At 45.9% G+C, this 18,408-nt stretch overlaps 1 protein-coding gene across 1 annotated transcript; it reads right to left on the reverse strand.

Moving 5' to 3' along the window:
- Positions 1-580: 580 nt before the first annotated feature.
- On the reverse strand, positions 581-17,063 carry CHST7 (carbohydrate sulfotransferase 7). The gene is made up of 2 exons (XM_079972819.1): positions 14,768-17,063; positions 581-3,882 (listed from the first exon to the last, which is right to left on the reverse strand). The coding sequence occupies exons 1-2, from the start codon at positions 16,278-16,280 to the stop codon at positions 3,878-3,880; spliced, it is 1,518 nt and encodes a 505-aa protein (XP_079828945.1). The 5' UTR covers positions 16,281-17,063; the 3' UTR covers positions 581-3,877.
- Between the last annotated feature and the right edge of the window lie 1,345 nt (positions 17,064-18,408).

The raw sequence follows: 18,408 nt of genomic DNA on the forward strand, positions 1-18,408 counted from the left end.
GAGGAAAGATTGAAGAAGCTGCGTTATGTTCAGCCTGGAAAAGAGGAGACTGAGATGAGATTATGATAGCCATCTTCAAATATCTCAAGGGCTGTCACATGGAAGGAGGGAACCAGCTTGTTTTCTCCTGCTCTGGAGGGTAACTGGCTTCAAGTTACAAGAAAGGAGATTCCGACTAAACATCAGTAAAAACTTTCTGACAGTAAGAATTGATAGACAGTGGAACTGTTTCCCTTGCGGGGAGGCAGACTCTCCTTCCTTGGAGGTTTTTAAGCAGAGGTTGGATGGCCATCTGTCGTGGATACTTTAGCTGAGATTCCTGCATTGCAAGGGTTTGGACTAAATGACCTTTGGGGGGGGGGGTCCCTTCCAACTCTGATTCTCTGAGTTTTAAAGTAGTTTTGCTCCTCTCTCTCCCCCGTATACACTCTTGTGTTCTTTATGCTAAGATGCACGTTCACCGAAAGCCAGGAATTGAACCAATTATCTCTTGTAAACATTTTTATGACTATAGCAGCAAAACGCCTCCACAGACAGAAAGCAGTCATGTCTTACAAGGCTAGCAGCAAGAAGTGTCGTATTTGACAGCGAGAGCCCTGTACAAGCCCTTTATTCATGCTTATTCTATTTCAGTGTACATTTTGTGCCACATAACATTGCTTTCAAACAAGACAAGGGTCTTAATACAAGTTGAGTTTCCCTGCATGTGATAGTGCAAGTCTGAAACGCGCGGTTCCTCTTTTAAGGTAATCCAGAGATCAAGTGGTTCAAGAATTCACAAAAATGGACCCTTTAAACTACACTGTGCTATTTACCTACAGAAATATGGGCAGAGCAATCCAAAGGGGTTGAGGGTGGAAGAATGAAAAGTCAGAGGAACCATCAAATTCAGAGTCCTATCATGCTTGTCCTGGCAAGGCAGAAGATGGTGGTGGTCTGTGTTTTTCTTTCCTTTTTTTGGTTTTTCTTTGGCTTCTTTTTTATGATTGTCTTTCTAATTGGTTGCAGTGGGGAGAAAACAAGTAAGCCAGTTCCAAAGCTAGTTTACTTACTGCATTGCATGTAAATACAGTCGTACCTCGGATCCCGAACGCACTGGAACTCGGATGTTTTGGCTCCCAAGTGCCGCAAACCCAGAAGTGATTATTCCGGTTTGCAAACGTTCTTGTGGAACCTGAATGTCTGATGGGGCTTCGTGGCTTCTGATTGGCTGCACTGTTTCCCTCCCTTAGTGCCAGGCAGCTCTGGGTTCTCCCCATCCAATTTCCACCCCTCCCAACAACTCTGTGAGGTAGATTACCCAGCAAGTTGTACTGATGAACAGGGATTTTGTCTTATATGGAGTCTGCCCTCTGCCCCATCTAGTTCAGTATTGTCTACACTGAGTGGCAGCTGCTCTCCAGGGTTTGTCTGTCTTGGACTGAATGTGGGACTTTCTGTGTGCAAAGCAGATGCTCTTCCAACTTGGCCATGACCCTTCCTCAAACTTGGCTTCCCATGGTCCTATGGCTGATGCAACACTACACGGCCAAAGTTACAGCTGAGTGGAAGGGAAACTCCACATGGTGTTGTAGCCTTAGGTTCTTCATTGCCTCCCAGTTTCCTTCCTTCCTTCACTGTCCTCCTAACTCTAGCAGACAGAATTAAATGCCATGTTCTTAAACAAATGTTTATCTGTCTTTATATGTTTTACTCCTAATCAGACAAGGCTTTACTGGTGAGGGCCACATGAACTATCCCACATTGGTTTTAAGTCAGAAGCTAATGTGCACTGAAAGCACATTCAAAACTCATTATAATGTAAGACGGAACTAAACTATGTTGTTGTAATATGTGGCATGTGCTATAAATGAGGCGCTCCCAGTTGGAGAACAAGCACCACTTGAGCCGATCTGTCAAATAGATTAAGATTCCCCGTGTATGGGTTTGAAATATGGGTTTGCTTAATATCTGTTGCACCTTTACATGGTACAAGTCTATGGCTGCAATCGTAAACACACTTACTTTGAAGTAAGCTCTGTTGAACAAAGTGGTGCTTTCCATAAAGAACAGCTGCAAGGGTAAATATGCAGGACTCACAGCTAAAGCTATCCTTTATCCAGTCCAAATCCTAATTCATTTTGCCTCCACATTGTGCAAGATTACTGCATTGCAGCAGGACCCTTGTGGTCTCTTCCAGCTCTACAATTCTATTCTTCTCCCATAACAGAGGTATATATTGCTCTGTTAAAAGGTTGGTAGTTACCACTCTTTTTAAACAGTGTTGTGAATAAAGTGAAAAGGCTAGTCATGAGGTTGTGGATGCCATACATCTACTGCGGCCTGGTCCTGACTCTGTTTTGTACAAGTTGGCTCAAAACACTTCTAGAATGAAGCTGAGTAAAGTGAGAAAAGATGCCCACTTCTACGCCTCCATATTAAAAACTACTTTTTGCACCTTACAACCCCAAACCAAGGTCCTTGTCGAGAAAGGAACAGGCAGAAAGGCAAAGTTAGTATACTGCAGACTAATCTTCTGAAGAAAGCTGTACTTAAATATTCTGAGCAGCATACCTGTGTTTGCACAAATCAAGCACTAAATATATGCTTCAAACAAAAAGGTCTCTCAATATTGGATTAGAATGTTGGCCCTCTAACTTGGAAGTCTATTTATAAAGTTCACTTATGGGTCAGTTCAAACAACCTACATCTCTCATCTCCAATTACTTGTAGTAATAGCATTCTATCATAGGCACGCAGCCTAGTAACAATCACCACAATGTTTCAGTTCCTACCACCCAAAGTTCCTCTAATGTTTCTTAAAGTTAAAAATAAGCATGTCGGGGAATATTGTGTGTTTTGGCAGTTCGATCACAGCCTAATATTTTGTTCTCAAAATAAATTAAGTTCCTGTATCTTATATATAGCCTGCATGAAACAATGCATGTGTGTGTAGTTTCTTCAGATCACTGGCAATCTTCACTTCCTGGGTGACCAGCCCCATTTTTTATGTTAAACCTTTTTAACAAAATGAGAGAGTGAAATAAAAAGAGCATGAGAGTCAGAAAAAATGAGTGGTAGATACATTGGCCTCCACATCTGAATAGGTCGAAAGCTACTACCTTATTTCAGCAGTCTACCATATACCTTCTCTAGGCAGGACTCTTGAGTGTCAACCTCAGTCTAGAACAGGATTTCCCAAACGTGGGTCTTCAGTTGTTGTTGGACTACAGTTCCCATCATCCCTGACCACTGATCCTGCGAGCTAGGGATGATGGGAGCTGTAGTCCAACAACAACTGAAGACCCAAGTTGGTCTATATACTTGATTGGATTTAGGCTTACTCATCATGCTTGAAGTAGATCTAATGAAAGGTCTAAGTTGGTCACCCATGACAAACTTGTTACACTGATTTCAGAGGTTTGCTCTAATCATGAATAAACCTGAATCCAACCCACTGAGCTAAAGTTTTCCCTCTATGCAATGATCAGGACACTTAGGATTCTAAAAACAGTACCAGAGACCCTAAGCAAAACACCACTCGTTTGTATTTTAACTTCACGTGGTAAACAGTAGTCCAAGTACTGACAGTTTAAAAATAAAATAAAAAAGGTCTCTTGGAGGAAACAGTAGCACTTACGATCGGCAACACACGGGCAGACGAAAGAAAGAAGTTGAGGCACTCCACGAATGGAGGGCTACAGTTATTCATATTGCACCATGTAACCTTCCGTATGGAGGTCCTCATCACAATAACGTCCATTTCGTTAAAGCTAGCCAGTATTCATTCTGCCAGGCAGAACCTACAGTAGAAGCTGCATTTCACTGAAGTTTCCAGTGTCCGTGGAATACACAGCTGCTCTTCCACGTCCTCTGTCACGGGGCAACCGCTGGCCAGTTAGCCTGAGGAGTTGAGAAAAAACAACAACCCCAATACGTGCGTTAGAAGATAACTTCAGCAACAAAGTGCATAAATTTTAAATAAACCGGTGCAAGCACATACTTACTCAATTCCTTACATTCTCCCGGGCCTAACCTGTATTATATCCCAACAGGCAAATGGGTTTTCCATCTTTAACTAATGCCTACCAGGGCTAAATAACATCAGCAAAACTATTTTTGTTGTTTTTTTATTGGTTTAAGGCAACAATATAGCAGCAGACAACAATATAGGCAGAGTTACTACAATTTAGTAAGTTCTATTTAGAGCAGAACCAGTGAAATTAATGGACCTAAGTTGGTCATGGTAATTAATTTCAATGTGTGTATGCTGTACACTAGCAAAGACTTAATCTACTTGTCAGTCCTTATATAGTTGCAGTCAGCTAAGAATCACTTATGAGGTGCTATTGCTTGTCAGGTATTGTCTCCAGAAGAGGGGCGGAAAACCTTGCCTCCACCCCTCACAATTCCCTTGTGTGACGGTGGGGTTGTTCATGGGTTGCATACCAGTGGCGGATGGGGCCAAACACCCACACACCTTGGCGTCCCCCTTGCTCTGCACTTAAGAAAAGGCAGAAGCTGGCCATACAAGGGGAAAAAAATCTCTCCTTGTATCTCCCAACTCCATTTGTGTCCTCACTGTGGGGTGGGAGGCACTGGGAGGTTATTTCTCGGTGCTCAGAGAAGAAATGCAGTGGTAGTAGTTTGAAGGCATGGCAGAAGAGATTGTTAGGAAACAGGAAGCGGGGTAGCTTAGGAAGAGTGATGGGGTGAGATTAAGAGGCCTGGTGGGCAGACTCAAAGCTCCCTACTGCTGCTTTAGTACAAGACTGGGTTTAGGTGAAATCACTCTCCAAAGCAGACAGCTATGATCAGATCATCAATACAGTGGTACCTCGGGTTAAGAACTTAATTCGTTCTGGAGGTCCGTTCTTAACCTGAAACTGTTCTTAACCTGAGGTACCACTTTAGCTAATGGGGCCTCCCGCTGCCACCGCACAATTTCTGTTCCCATCCTGAAGCAAAGTTCTTAACCCGAGGTAATATTTCTGGGTTAGCGGGGTCTGTAACCTGAAGCGTCTGTAACCCGAGGTACCACTGTATAACTTATCAAACAGTAATGCTCAGCAAGAGAAACTATTATTTCCAATAATGATTTTTTTCCCCACCCTAGGTTTTGCCAGCTATTATCTTTTCTATTCTCATAAACTGTTTAGAATAAAGTTGTTTGCATTCTCTGAGCAATATTAAAGGGCCCTGGGAAGGCTTAGATTAAAATTAATGGTAGGTCTGGGTACCAAGCTGTTTGCCTGTGTGAAATCATACATATTTTCATGACCTCATGCTCACCTATTTCCCACCACAACCACCGAGTTAAACAGAGCCTGAACAAACTTATCTTTTTTATCTGAGAAACCAGCATCAAGGCTAGTTCAGATAATGTAACACTTTTCTTAGACTTACGTTTCATGAAAGATGATACTGCGAAAATAAGAACTGAGGAAGATTGAATTAAGCTGAGCAAACCCCAAAGACTTAAATATTTATTTTTATCAAAGATGTTTGATCCATATGGAAGAAGGGAACGTCTTAGTTTGGTAAGGTTATTTCAAATGGAAACCATATTGGACAAAACACAGCTGATTCTTGTTTATGGTTAGTGAGGCACAATGGACTTCTTTAAATGCGTTGTTACAGGTAAACCCTCCTCGTTTTCTTTCCCCCCAGGTCATATACTATATTAAAGGGAGAAAGCTTTTAAAAATTCATGTTATGGCAGTCCATTTGGCTACTTTTCCACATTAATCTTGCACACTGTGCAGCTAGCTCTGGCAGCTTCCAGTAAGGAGTGAGTTTATCTAAGTTCTCCAAAAGCAGCAGAATCAGCAAGAATGCAGAGATGAAAAGGAGAAGGGAAAGAACCGTTTCCATAACTTGTTGAGCTGCTGGGCCAGCCCTACCCTTAGGCAGTGTGAGAAAGAGAGGAAGCTGCTTTATACTGAATCAGACCACCTAGTATTGCCTGCACTGACTGTCAGCAGCTCTCCTGGGCTTCAGGCTGGGAATGTCTCCCAGCCCTACCTGAAAATACCAGGCATTGAACCTGGGCCTTCTGCATGCCAGGCAGACGTTCTGGAACTGAGGTATGACCCTTTTGCTCTATCTCAGGCAGTCGATGCTAGAGGGCAATGGCCAGCAGCCTCCCTGGCCATTCCTTTCCATTGGAGGTCAGAGCCACACAGCCTGTCTAGTTTAAAGATACAACATCAGCAGCAGCCAGGACCTTTGGGACTGCCCATCAATGGTTAGCATCTTGACATCAGACTGAGCAGGAACACGTGTGTCTCATCACAGTCTTCCTCACTGCAGTGAAACGCACTGAATTCCTGTTTGCATTATGGAAATGATTTCCAAATCTGCATTTCTGCCTATATATATATCAGCATATGCAAATTCGTGCAAAGCTATATCATCTTTAGTCCTCTGTGTTTGGTGATTTGTAACCCGTGATCTTAAAGGGAGGATGTAAATAAATTTAAAAGCCAAGCACTGTGGGACAAATGCAGCCTCTGTGCTCTTGCTGAAGAGGGATGTTAAAGCCTATACTGCACACACACCCTGTGGAAATTAACCAACTTAGATATCTGATTGGTATGGAATTCTTATTGGCGGAAGATAGCCCTCTGCTCATACATGTAAATTCTGCATTTTTATTCAGTGCACAGAAGCCAAAGGATTGGACAGTTTATTTTCAGCTAGGAAACAGATGAAATGTATGCTCAGCCTTGCTGGGGGACTGGGTGAATATAGGTCACCGTCAGAGCTTAACACTTCAGTGGTTTCCTGGCGCTAAATACCTTGCTAGACACTCTCAACAGTATGAGGTTAATCAGGCTGACCTGTTGTGAAACCAGGGGCACAAGACACAGCTTGAAATTTCTTTCAGACACACCAAACCAGTCAAGGAACTATCCAAAGCACACACACAATTACCGGTATATGATAGGAGGAAATGTAAACAATAACGTTTGAGCACTCTGGCAATATAAGTAAAGGATTTTAAGTTTTGGTTTTTTTATTCTTGGATATCAAGGTGGATATAGTTTTACAGTTTTTTTGCTCCTGTGGCACTGATTCCCACTTCCTTAAACACACACACACACACACACACCCCTTTCACTATCACCTGTTCTCAGTCTTTATCCAGAAGCTGATTGTATGAAAAACCAGAATTTAAACCACCATGCATTTAAGTAAATCTGATTTATTCATTTTATTTTGCTCATCATATGTTGGGTGATATGAGAGCCTAACCGCACAATCATAAAAGCCTACATTTAAGTCAGGTGGGGCTTATTTTCAGGTAAATAAGTACAAGGTTGCAGTTTTAAGTTTTACAATCCTAATTCCACCTACCTGCCAGCAAGCCCTATTGAATTCAATACGAATTCCTGAGTAGGCATAGTTAGGATTGTGCTGTGAGGTGTTTTGCACTCTGTGCTTAAGCTAATTCCACAATAATCAAGTGGCTGAAAATTTGTGTTGCAGGGCTGGAGGGCATTAATCCACTTCAATGGTTTGCAATAAGGAAAGCACTTTCTTCCCATTAGCTTTCTTTTCCACAAAGCCAATGCATAATGAACACATCTGCCTAGCAAATTCTAATGTGGGACAATTAAAAATTGAAAGCAGAGATAGAGAGCCTGCCATGCTTCCTGACTGTTGCACTGTGAACAAGCAGACTCTTAGTTATTTAGACTCCACCTTTCCCCCCTCAGAGTTCAAGATGGGTATTGCCACCCCCTCCTTTCTGCACAATCCTGAGAGGCAATGACTGGCTGAGCGGAGATTTGAACCCTGATCTCCCAGGTCCTAGTCTGACCACCCAACCCAACTCTGCTCTCTTAAGTCTTTCTCCGCTGAGCTGCTAAGTAACAGGAAAGCTCTAGGAATGCTCTTTGCCTCTTTACTTACACTGTTTAACATTAGTAAATTTGTGTGCAAGGTGGTTAAGATTTTGCTCTTCTTAGATGCAAGCCACCAGCAGTTTAATTATTTTTCCCTCTGTGTGTATGTTTGTCTTGGATAAGGGATTTCCTCCTCCTCCTCCTCCATCCAGCTCAGTTACACCTAGCTAAACCCTTTAAAGGCAAAGGATTTGCATGAGTGTCAAGGGGCACAGGCTGACCCACATTAATGCCTGAAGAGGAAATAGCCTAGTTGGACTAATCTGTCATCATTCTTAAGTTCGGCAGCACTGACAGCTACTGCAGTGGAGTAGCAGGGAGAAGAGTTTATCTGACTAACAGGGACCATCCTGCAAACCTTAAAGCACTTTCAAGTCTCATTTATTTCATTAGCAGAGGTTTAAGCATGAGCCTACGTAATATTCTCTTTTTTTAAGGTTATTGATAACTATCATCAAGTGAAGTAGCCCATGGGCAGCAGCCAAATGGCTTAAGGTGATATATGGGAAATATCATTACATTGCCAAGTCAAAAGCATGAGCAGTATTGAAAATGTTAAGAACACTCATTACTTTAAGGAGTGGAGAATGAAAACATGGCACTAGATTACAGTGACTAAAGGACTTAATGGAAAGAATATTAATGGACATTAAGGAATCAACTAATGGGAAAGACCTATTACCATTATTAACCCCCCTCTTTATGCGTATATGACTCTTTCAGAATAATGACTAGCAATAGGTCACTTTCTCTGCATAACTGCATGCTTGGGCACATCAAAAAGTGCATCCAATCAGTTCAATACTGTGACGTTGTTAGGGGGAGCATGCAGATCCAGACATACATCTATATGAAGAACATGCACAGAACTTTGCTTTCATATACAGACTGGGGCAAGCATTATCCTTTTAGTAATGCAGTGCCAAATTACAGCATCCTGTTTTGTTTACTGTTATGAAATGCACCAGCCACTTCTCAGAATTTAATAAGTAATAAGGCCGGCAAGACTGAACAGCTACATTAAGCTCAACCCTGGAAACCAAAAGGCACATTCAAACAGTTAGGATGTTTTCAGGACAGCCCTACGGATCTAAGGTATGTATGTGAGCCCTGTCCAGGATGCAGTAACATCATCTGAAGTTGAACAGGAACAGGAACGGATCTGTTTCTAGATTTTACCTCTCTGATTCAATCACTCTCATCCTGACATTACCATTTGCACAAGAGTAATATTGGTAGGACTACATCCACGTATGAGAGGCGGATGTGCTAATATGCTTTTGAGATTCTTTTCATGCAGCTGCCTCACCTGTGTTTAAGATATTTCATCATTATTGTTATCACAGCAATTACCTGAAGCAAAAATGTAGGAAGCAGCACATTCTGCTGACAGCTGCTGCTGCTCCATCTCTCTGTACGGGTCTGCCTTAAGAGGAGTAATATTTTATTTCTCTTGCTTTCAGAAAGCTTTTCCTGGTGATTATTTCAAGACATTTGAGGCAATGGAAACATGTTGAGCCAAATTTCTGCCTAAGCAGCTAAATATGCCCTATTCTTGGCACTAATCTATAGTTTCAAGACTCAGGGGTGTTGATGCTTGTGTCCTGAATCCCAATTTATATGGCGCAATCTCCTTTGTCTCTCAACCCTTAAATACATGCTTTGTGGGTCACGCCCCTGGGATTTTATGGTTTTTTCCTGCAGCTGTTCTTAAAACTCCGCACTTCCCACTCTTGCAAAGGGACTGCTTTTGCTTAAGCTCTGAGGTCATTAGAAGTTCTAGCTGCAAATGTATTCTTAGCCCCTCACATCACAGTAGGCCATCTCCCAATAGTCTCTTGGCACCACACCACCACTATTCTGGGCACTTCCCAAAAACAAAACAAAAGGAGTTTGCTCTCCAAACAATGCATACTGCAAATAAACAAAAAAATCTTGATGGCAAAATGCCTTTATGTGGAAAAACTGGGACCATTCATTTGTTGTTGGCAAATGAAGAAATTGAGTTTCTTGGAGATTTTTTAATGCCAATGTAGAGACCGCATGTGAAACATGCTATGTTTATGGGTGTTTTGTTTTTCAATTAAAAAAAGAAGCCTAGCAAATTCCAAGGCAGGAACATTGTTGGCTTGGACATAGCTGTATTGTGACAACCCTGCAAAGCTTTCTCTTTTCTCAGAGCCCCAAAATTATCACTTGAATGATTTACAGTGCATTTATTGTTTCAAGCATGTAAATAGGGCCCTTTCAGCTACTTGCCATAATCCCTCTTCAGTAATTGCTTCTCTCCTTCTCCCCACCAAAAAAAACCTCCTTAATGTGCTTTGCATAATTGCCACTTTATACACCAGCTTCTCATTATTATTTTGTAGAAATCTTCCTTCTGGGGAAAAAAAAGTGGCTATCACTAATACCCAATTGTTCGAGATATATTATATGCTTGCGTTGCAGGAAACACATTGAAAGACTGAGGTCCAAAATATAATTATACTACACAAGAAAGGAAAGGGAAGTTTCCCACTATGAATGGCAACTCCCATCTTCCAAGCATAGCCTTTTGCATTACATTAAATGGCTACGGGTGATATAAACAACTTGTCTGGCCACCACTTCAATGGAATAAATAAATGTCTTCTCGCTGCCATACCACGGCCAACACAGATGCCTTCTTTGGAGGAACTTAAGTTACACACCAGTGTTTTCAGAAAGCGTGACTCTGTAGCAGGATCAGATTAAAGTAAAGGAAGGAAGGAAGCCAGAATGCTACCGATCATCTATATGCAAGTGTTCAAGCAGATGTTGCCTGAAGGGCGAAATTCTCCTCCTCCTCCTCCTCTCACTCTGGTAGTAGCTAGAAGAGCTTTGTATGAGGGAGAACAGAAGCAGCTTCAAATATGCTATAACCATTTATAAGATGGAAAGCTACTGCCCTGTTTTTCTCAAATCATACCAAAGTGAAAAATAATAGGGATGTTTCTATCCTTCTTAATGCTTCTACTATCTGTCAAAGTGAGGGCCAGGGGGGGGACCTCCAGCTGTTCTTAAGACTCCTGTACCAGGCATGCCAGATGCTGTTGGACTTTAATTTATTCATTCAAAGCCCCATCAGATTCAGATCCAGCCAGCAAGGGCCATGTTCTGGTTTTATTGCAGGAGCTGTCATCCCAACATCATCTGGGGCAACAGAGATTCCTCACCCACAATGCCTGCATTTGTGACGAGGATGGCTATCTATCTATCTATCTATCTATCTATCTATCTATCTATCTATGGCTGTCAATGAATTATAGGATTTTTAGTTCATCATATGAGATGCTCTTCAGCTGTGTTTATGATTTTAGCCTAACTTGACTAATGTTGCAGTCCTATACACACACCTTACTGGGAATCCGTGATACAGTACTCAATTTGATGAGGTCTTTCTTCTGAGTAGATGTTGATGGAGGATTGCGCTGTGAAATTTGCAGCCCTTAACTGCAATCCTGCCTCAGTACACCAGCTCGGAGACAAACTCCACAGAGATCAAGAGATGGGTGAGCTGACCCTATGCATGTTTAATCACCAAGTCCCACTGAGTTTAATGTGGCTCACTTCTATGTGCACATGTAACTGAAGATTTCTAAATAAGCATGCGCAGAATTGGATCGTCAAAAGTCATAACTAGATCTACTGATGTTCTCTGTAGTGTAGCATGCAATACCATAATAATAAAAAAAACTACAGTCAGGTTCCAAAGCTTCCTTCTACGATGGTGGCAATAGTGATTTCTCAGCTATTTTTCTTCCCAGCAATTTTAATGCATTGGCTGATTCTTGATCCAAGGTAATCCCTTATTTGAGGTTCCTGGTCTCATTTCTGTAACAAAGTAGCAGCTATATAAAATGGGTTTGTAACCTTAAATACCCTCTGCAGGTTTATTAGAATGTCCCCCCAAAAAACCCTAGGGTTTCACCCAGAAAAACTGCATCAATTCAAATTTTAGCCTGCAATAGTTACACAAATGGAAAAGCTTTCTCACCAAGCTTGCCAAGGTTAATTTGAAACTGTTAGGAAGCATTTGGATTTGTTTGTATGCCAGCCAGCATTTAAAATCTGAGAGGATGTTGCTGTAGCAATAGGATGCAAATCTCTGCATCAGTCAGGAAGCTGGGGAAGTTAGCTCTTTCCCCTTGAGGGTCCATGGATCCCCTGAAAACAAGCCTATTCTGAAGGAAATGAATCATGGCCACCAGCTTCACTGATACTCTGTTTCTCAGTAGTCTTTACAATTCATTCAATATGATGTTACTTACTTATATTTATTTATTTAATGGGGCTTATATACCACCCAATCACCAACATCTCTAAGTAGTTTACTTAATTGTACATTAAAATATATGCTCTCTCTGACAAATTCATACTAGGTAAGACTCTATGAAACAAACGAAACTCCTACAATCTTTACTTTTCCAAAGAAACTAGGTTTTTTAAAAAACAATAACCAAAAACATAAATCCCACAGATGTTTTATTAACTGCCAAGTTCCTTCCAAACCTCAGTGTAACCAAATGTTAACTGAGGGTCTACACAAGCAAAAGTTTCCCTGTCCCTTATCTGACTGTTTCATAACCTACACAGTTTTATACTGTCTTATGCTATTACCACCTACACCAATGGGTAGAAAAAGTGTCACAGGTGAAAACACCAGTTTCACATTACAAATGTCACCAGCAGCATAAATTTGTTTCCGAAAGGAACAATCAGTTCAGTGTGAGCTTTACTGCTCATTTCAATAGGATCAGCGTATCTGCCTTTTATAGACTTTTTCTTTACACTGTTTCTCTCCTACTCAGTTGCACCAACCAATCCAGCAGTATGGTTTTCAACTTTTTGGAAACAGATACGCGTTGGTTTGCTTTTTGCTGTATTGTTCTAAAAACTTCAAAGTGTGATCTGCATTCCCCCCTCCCCAAGTGAATTCAGCCTGCAATATGATGCATGAACACTTATGAGTCACACTGAAACCCGGGGGACTTACTTCCCTGCACAGCATGAACTAGTTTCAGACACTGCACTAATCAGTTATGGAGCTATGGACACAAGCCCTTTTCTCTTAAAACAACCTTTGATCTTTCTTCTCAAACCTCTGCCTTAACTATTAGACTGAGGAGCATATTGTGCTCCTCCCAATCTTCTCATTTACAGTGCTCAGTCTGCAATCCTAATGATGAGTATTTACTTCTAAGTGAACGTGCATAAGGATTGGGCTTGGGGCGGCATGACTGAGACGTAAGGATGTAATCCCAACACCATTTACCTGGGAAAACTCAACTTGCTTCTGAGTAGGCATGGCTAGGATTGCCCAGTTAGTTCTGACACGTATATACAATAATAAACAGTCTCCCCCTTTGTGCAGGTGCAAAGTGCTTCCCCCTCATTAATGAATGCTGATTTGCATATAATTCTGCCTGGATTACTGTAAAATGAATTATATTTGGTTTGGCTTTTAAAGACAGACTTGAAGCTTCGTTTACTACAGAATATAATTCTGGCAAGTGTATGTGACTCTTGTGTCACCACCATCAAAAGAGCTGCATTAGTTTGCTTCCAAGCTCATTTCAAAGCCTGACTTTTAAAACCTTAAAAAGCTGGCGACCCAGTTAACTGAACCATCCTATCCATACCTTTAGCTCATCTCTCTCTCTCTCCTGCTCCCTCTCCCTCTCTGTTCCATCTTTGCTGATGGCAAAGCAGCTGCAAACCAAAAAAGAGAGGTGATGTTTTGCACACATCTCAACAGGGAGGCTTGCCTGGTACCAGGACTGCTTTCTTTCAAGATTCAGGTTAAAAAAAACCCCACCCTTTTCATTCTCAGGCTCTTAAACTCTATTTTGCTGATGGTCATGTTTCATCTTCCAGCTGTTTTGTTGCATGTTTTTGTTGCTGTGACATTTTAATGGTGCTCTCAGATCACTTTTATTGAACAGTGGTACGGAAATACTTTAAACAAGAAATAAACCCAGTATGTTACGGAGCAACAAATCCAATGTATGGCGTACATACATCCCTTTTCAGACAACATCACATTGGCTGCTTCTGGTGCGACCACCTGTGATGAATGGCTGGTGAACAGCACTGTCCAATTAGCTCTCAGGTCACATGACTTGCCATATAGCCAGTATCATTTCCTTGCAGCCTAAGTGGAACTGCGTTCAGTGGACTTAACTTCTGGTGCGAATGGAAAAAGAACAAGGCAGCTCACAAAAAGCAGAAATCAAGGGTGGCGGTGTGCATTTCATCCATTTTAAGAGTCTACCAATGCCAATCCTTTTAGACATTTAAGGCTGGACTCAGTGAACCTTACTGCAGGTAAAGAGGCCTGGATGCACACTACTGTTACAGAGTTTTAACAGGAAAGGAAATATTATTGCACCTAGACAAACATTTGGAGTGGCACAGTTCCTCCCTTTTTTTTTTTGCAGAGTGGGATTAGCCCACTTCCTTAAATGGATGGGACCAAATCCAGACATCAGCAATGAAAATCTGGACCACACAGTTTCCCCCCTAGATAACACACCCCTCTCCCCATGCCAGGAGTGCCAGCGACCATGGGTGACATGCAGCATGCATGGCCCTGGCACTGAAATTTGTGGGTGCCCGGCCCCTTCATGGGGTATTTTGTGGGTGCTTGGGCACCCAGGCCCCAGGGAGTTGGCACGCATGCCCCATGGCCCAACAGGGGCAGCTGTCCTTTCCCCCTGGCAATTCTCCTGTGGCCTTAATGCCTGCCTGCTAGAGAAGCACAAACTCAAGAAGCAAACCGCCTCACTCTCTTCGCCCCTTAGGGAGAATGATGCCCAGGGGAGGGTCAGAGGGACCGGAGGTGGGTCGGAGGCTACCTGGATGAGGAGGGCTGGGGCGCCCCCTGGAGGCCTCCTGCCGGTCGCCGTCCTCCTGGCCGCTGAGCGGGTAGGCGAGCAGGCGCATGGGCTCCCAGCAGGCCGCCTCCACCTCGCGCACCTGCTCGCGGCTGAGGCGCTCCCGCCAGGCGTGGATGGCTTCGCGCGCGTCGCGGGCGGAGATGAGGAAGGGGCGCTCGGAGGAGTAGGCGGCGCCGCGCGTCATGTTGAGCACGAAGTCCTCGAGCGCGGGCGGCGACGGCAGGTCGGCGAAGCGCAGCAGCCGGCGCAGCTGGGCGCGCGGCTCCAGCACCAGGTCCTCGTAGCGCAGCTGCGTGTAGCGCGCGCGCAGCCAGGCCGGCGCGCGGCGGGAGAAGAGCAGGTCGCGCAGCCAGGCCTGGCAGATCACCTCGAGGGCGCCGCCCAGGAAGAACTCGGCGCGGTGCTGCTGGCGAGGGTGGACCCCGGCCAGAGCCGCCGCCGCCGCCGCGGCGCCGCCGCCGCCGCCGGCGAAGGGGGGCAGCAGAGGGTGGCGGCGGGGGAGTCCCCGGGGCTCGGCGGCGCGGTGGCGGCTCCGCAGCACCTGGATGCTCTCCCGCAGCAGCGCCTGCTTGGCCTTGAGGCGCGAGTTGTGGACGGCGCGCGGGTCGCGGAAGAGCTGCACCACGCGCAGGTCCAGCTCCGGGTCGCGCAGCAGCGGCAGCAGCGCGCCCAGCTCCAGCAGCCTCACGTCCTTGATCACCATCACCGGGTACTTTCGGCACTCGGCCTCCAAGTCCCGCAGCGCCCGCGGAGGGCAGCTGCGCTCGCAAGCGGCGCCGTCGACCAGGCCCACGTCGGAGCGGGCCCGGGGCGCCGCGGGGCACAGCGGCGCGGAGCAGATCACCTTGTTGGTCCTCCAGCCGAAGATGCTGGCCGTGCTGAGGTTGACGCCGCTGCCGCCGCCGCCGGGCAAGAAGGGCGCCAGCGGGTCTCGGGGCCCCGGCGGCGCGGCGTAAAGGCGCAGTACCGAGAAGTCGCATCGGAAGAGCGAGCGCACCATGTCTCGCAGCGCGCCCTGCAGGCTCAGCGCGTCGCCCGGGTACAGCGCCTGCCACATGTGCCACATGGGCTCGTACAGGTAGAAGACGTCCGGGTGCTGGTTGAACAGCTCGCCCAGGAAGGACGAGCCCGTGCGCCAGGTGGCGTGCAAGTAGATGTGGCGCTTCCCGCCCGCCCGGCTCCCCGGGCCGGCTTCGTCCGAGTCCTCAGACTCGTTCTTCTTCGCTTCGTGCCTGGGCGCGGGCGCAGCGGCGGCTTCTCCCGGCGGCGGCTGCCCTTCCCACGCCCAGTCCCCGAGCGCCTCCTCCAGGTCGGGGCAGCGGTGGGGCGGCGGCGGCTGCTGCTCCTTTCCCGCGCGCCCTCTCCTGGCGCCGTAGTCCAGCATGTAAGACACCAGCAGCAGGAGCAGCAGCGTGTAGAGCGCCAAGCCCAGCGCGAAGCCGCGGTGCTCCCAGCGCCACCGGCTCTTCATGGTGCTCTCCGGCCACGCCTGAGGGGAACAACGCAGGGCGCTGCTGCCGCCGCCGCCGCCGCTTGCTGCTGAGGCGGGACTCGAGCGAGGAGGCTGCTGCCTGTTTAAAAACAGCCACAAACTTGGAGAGGCGGAGGAAAGCGAAGGAGGCGGCGGCCCAGAAACACGCCCACACGCCGGCGAGTGTGAGGAGAAAGCGGCAGCCAGCCTTGCTTTCAAGTCGATCCCGCCGCCGCCGCCGCCGCCGCCGCCGCCGCCGCTGATGGGGTCGGTCTGGAAGCGGGTCGGTGCCCAAACACTCTTCCTCCTGAGCGCATGTGCGCTTTCGCTCCCGAGAACCTGCAGGCAGCTAAGCCTGCGCGCTTCCAAACTTGATCCTAGACAAAGGCGCGCAGGGTCGGGGTGAGTGTTGACACTCGACGACTCAATGGCGGAGCCCTTAACTAGTCCTCGTGATTTAACATTGAGGCTTCCCGTCTACATCTTTTTTGCAAAATAACTGTCAGCCGTCGCGGTACCTCTGCAGTGGAAAGCAGCAGGAGCGAGTTTGACATTTTGTACGCACGTTTTCCCTTTATGGCTCCATATGCCCATTCAAAACAAAACAGAAAAAGGAGGGAAGTGCCTAGAGCAGCGCCTGGAGAGAATGGTCGCCACAGTCTCCTCCCATGTTGTGCTCATTCATTCATTCAACCTCCCTTCCGCCCCATAAGGAATGCTCAATGCAGAATCCGTTGTTTAAAAACAATATACCATAAAATCATAAATAGGTAAGAGCCAGTGGTTGTGTGCATGTGCTGACGAGACCCGGGTTCAAAGCACTGTTTGGCGATGTGACTTCGGGCTCCTCACACTCTCTGAAGGTGACCTACCTTGTATGGACATTGGTGCGGTGGTAAGTTTTGCAATGTAGGAATTTGCCGTGACACAGTGCCAGGGAATGCCCCAAAATGCAGGCTACTCTTGCGATCTACACTCACATATATACATCCCAAAGAGCAAAAACACCAATGAGATGTTTTCCTTGCAGTGTTCTGCTGACCAGGAGTACCTCTGTCTTGTCTGGATTAAGTTTCAGTTTGTTTGGTCACATTTATCCTATTACTTGCTCTAATCTGTTCAAAACCTCCAGTGTCCCTAGTTTGAGATGGAAGTGTGTGTGTGTGTGTGTGTGTGTGTGTAAGACAGACAGAGAGAGAGAGATTGGGAGATGGACCATGATGTCTGCATAGTTAGTGATGACAAAAAGCTCAAAATCTCTGGGCAACCTCCACAACAGTTTCACGTGGCTGTTGAGAAGCATAGTTGACAACAGGAAAATGCTGAGAGACGTGAAAGGCATCATGCAGGAGTTCTCCAACACCTCCTACAGAAATCTGACCTGTAGGAAGGACTGGAACCACCATAAAACAGTACCTCCAATGGCACCTGTCTAAACCAGGAGTGGACAGGAGGTAGATAGCAGGGTGATCTGAAGTAGATCAGCAAGAATTTATGGCTCGAAATAGATTATTAATAGCAGCAACGAAATGACGCTTCCCTGACCTAAAATAAGCTGCTGAAACGAGGACAGCTCAGGGTAAGCAAGAGTGGCCTTTTTATACAGAATAATTTTGAGCTCCGTTCAGTTATGAGACTCAGAACAAATTTATCTAGGCTCAGAATTATTAATTCCTAAGTTAGCGTGTGTCTTTTGCCCCAAGCCGTCTTAGCTGGTGGGTTTCGGAGTTATGATAGAACTAACATTAGATCTTAGCAGCCCAAAGCCTAGACCTATGTTTCCCAAACTTGGGTCTCCAACTGTTTTGGGACTACAACTCCCATCATCCCCAGCTAGCAGGACCAGTGGTCAGGGACAGGGCCGTCTTAAGCATATCCAGTGCCATGGTGCAAAGCGCCCCCTGCCAGTTTCCCAGAGATTTTTAGGGAGGATGGCGCTGCCGGCGGGGCTGGAGAAGGCGGGCAGTGGCTGGACGGCAGCTCCTCTGGCAGGGAAGAGGCAGAGGCTGGACACTGTGCTTCCCGGCTCAGCTGGCGGCTTCGTGCCGCAGTGGCCATGGCAGACGGAAGCTCTGGGTGCAGCGCTGCTTCGGCGGGGCATGGCAGAGGTGGGCGAGGGTGGCGAGCT

The sequence above is a fragment of the Podarcis cretensis genome (genome assembly GCF_951804945.1).
Source record: "Podarcis cretensis genome assembly, chromosome: 4".
In the NCBI taxonomy this organism is placed as follows: domain Eukaryota; kingdom Metazoa; phylum Chordata; class Lepidosauria; order Squamata; family Lacertidae; genus Podarcis; species Podarcis cretensis.

Excerpts from the sequence above, each read along its gene's own strand:
- CHST7 (XM_079972819.1), bottom strand. The coding sequence starts at position 16,280 with ATGAAGAGCCGGTGGCGCTGGGAGCACCGCGGCTTCGCGCTGGGCTTG.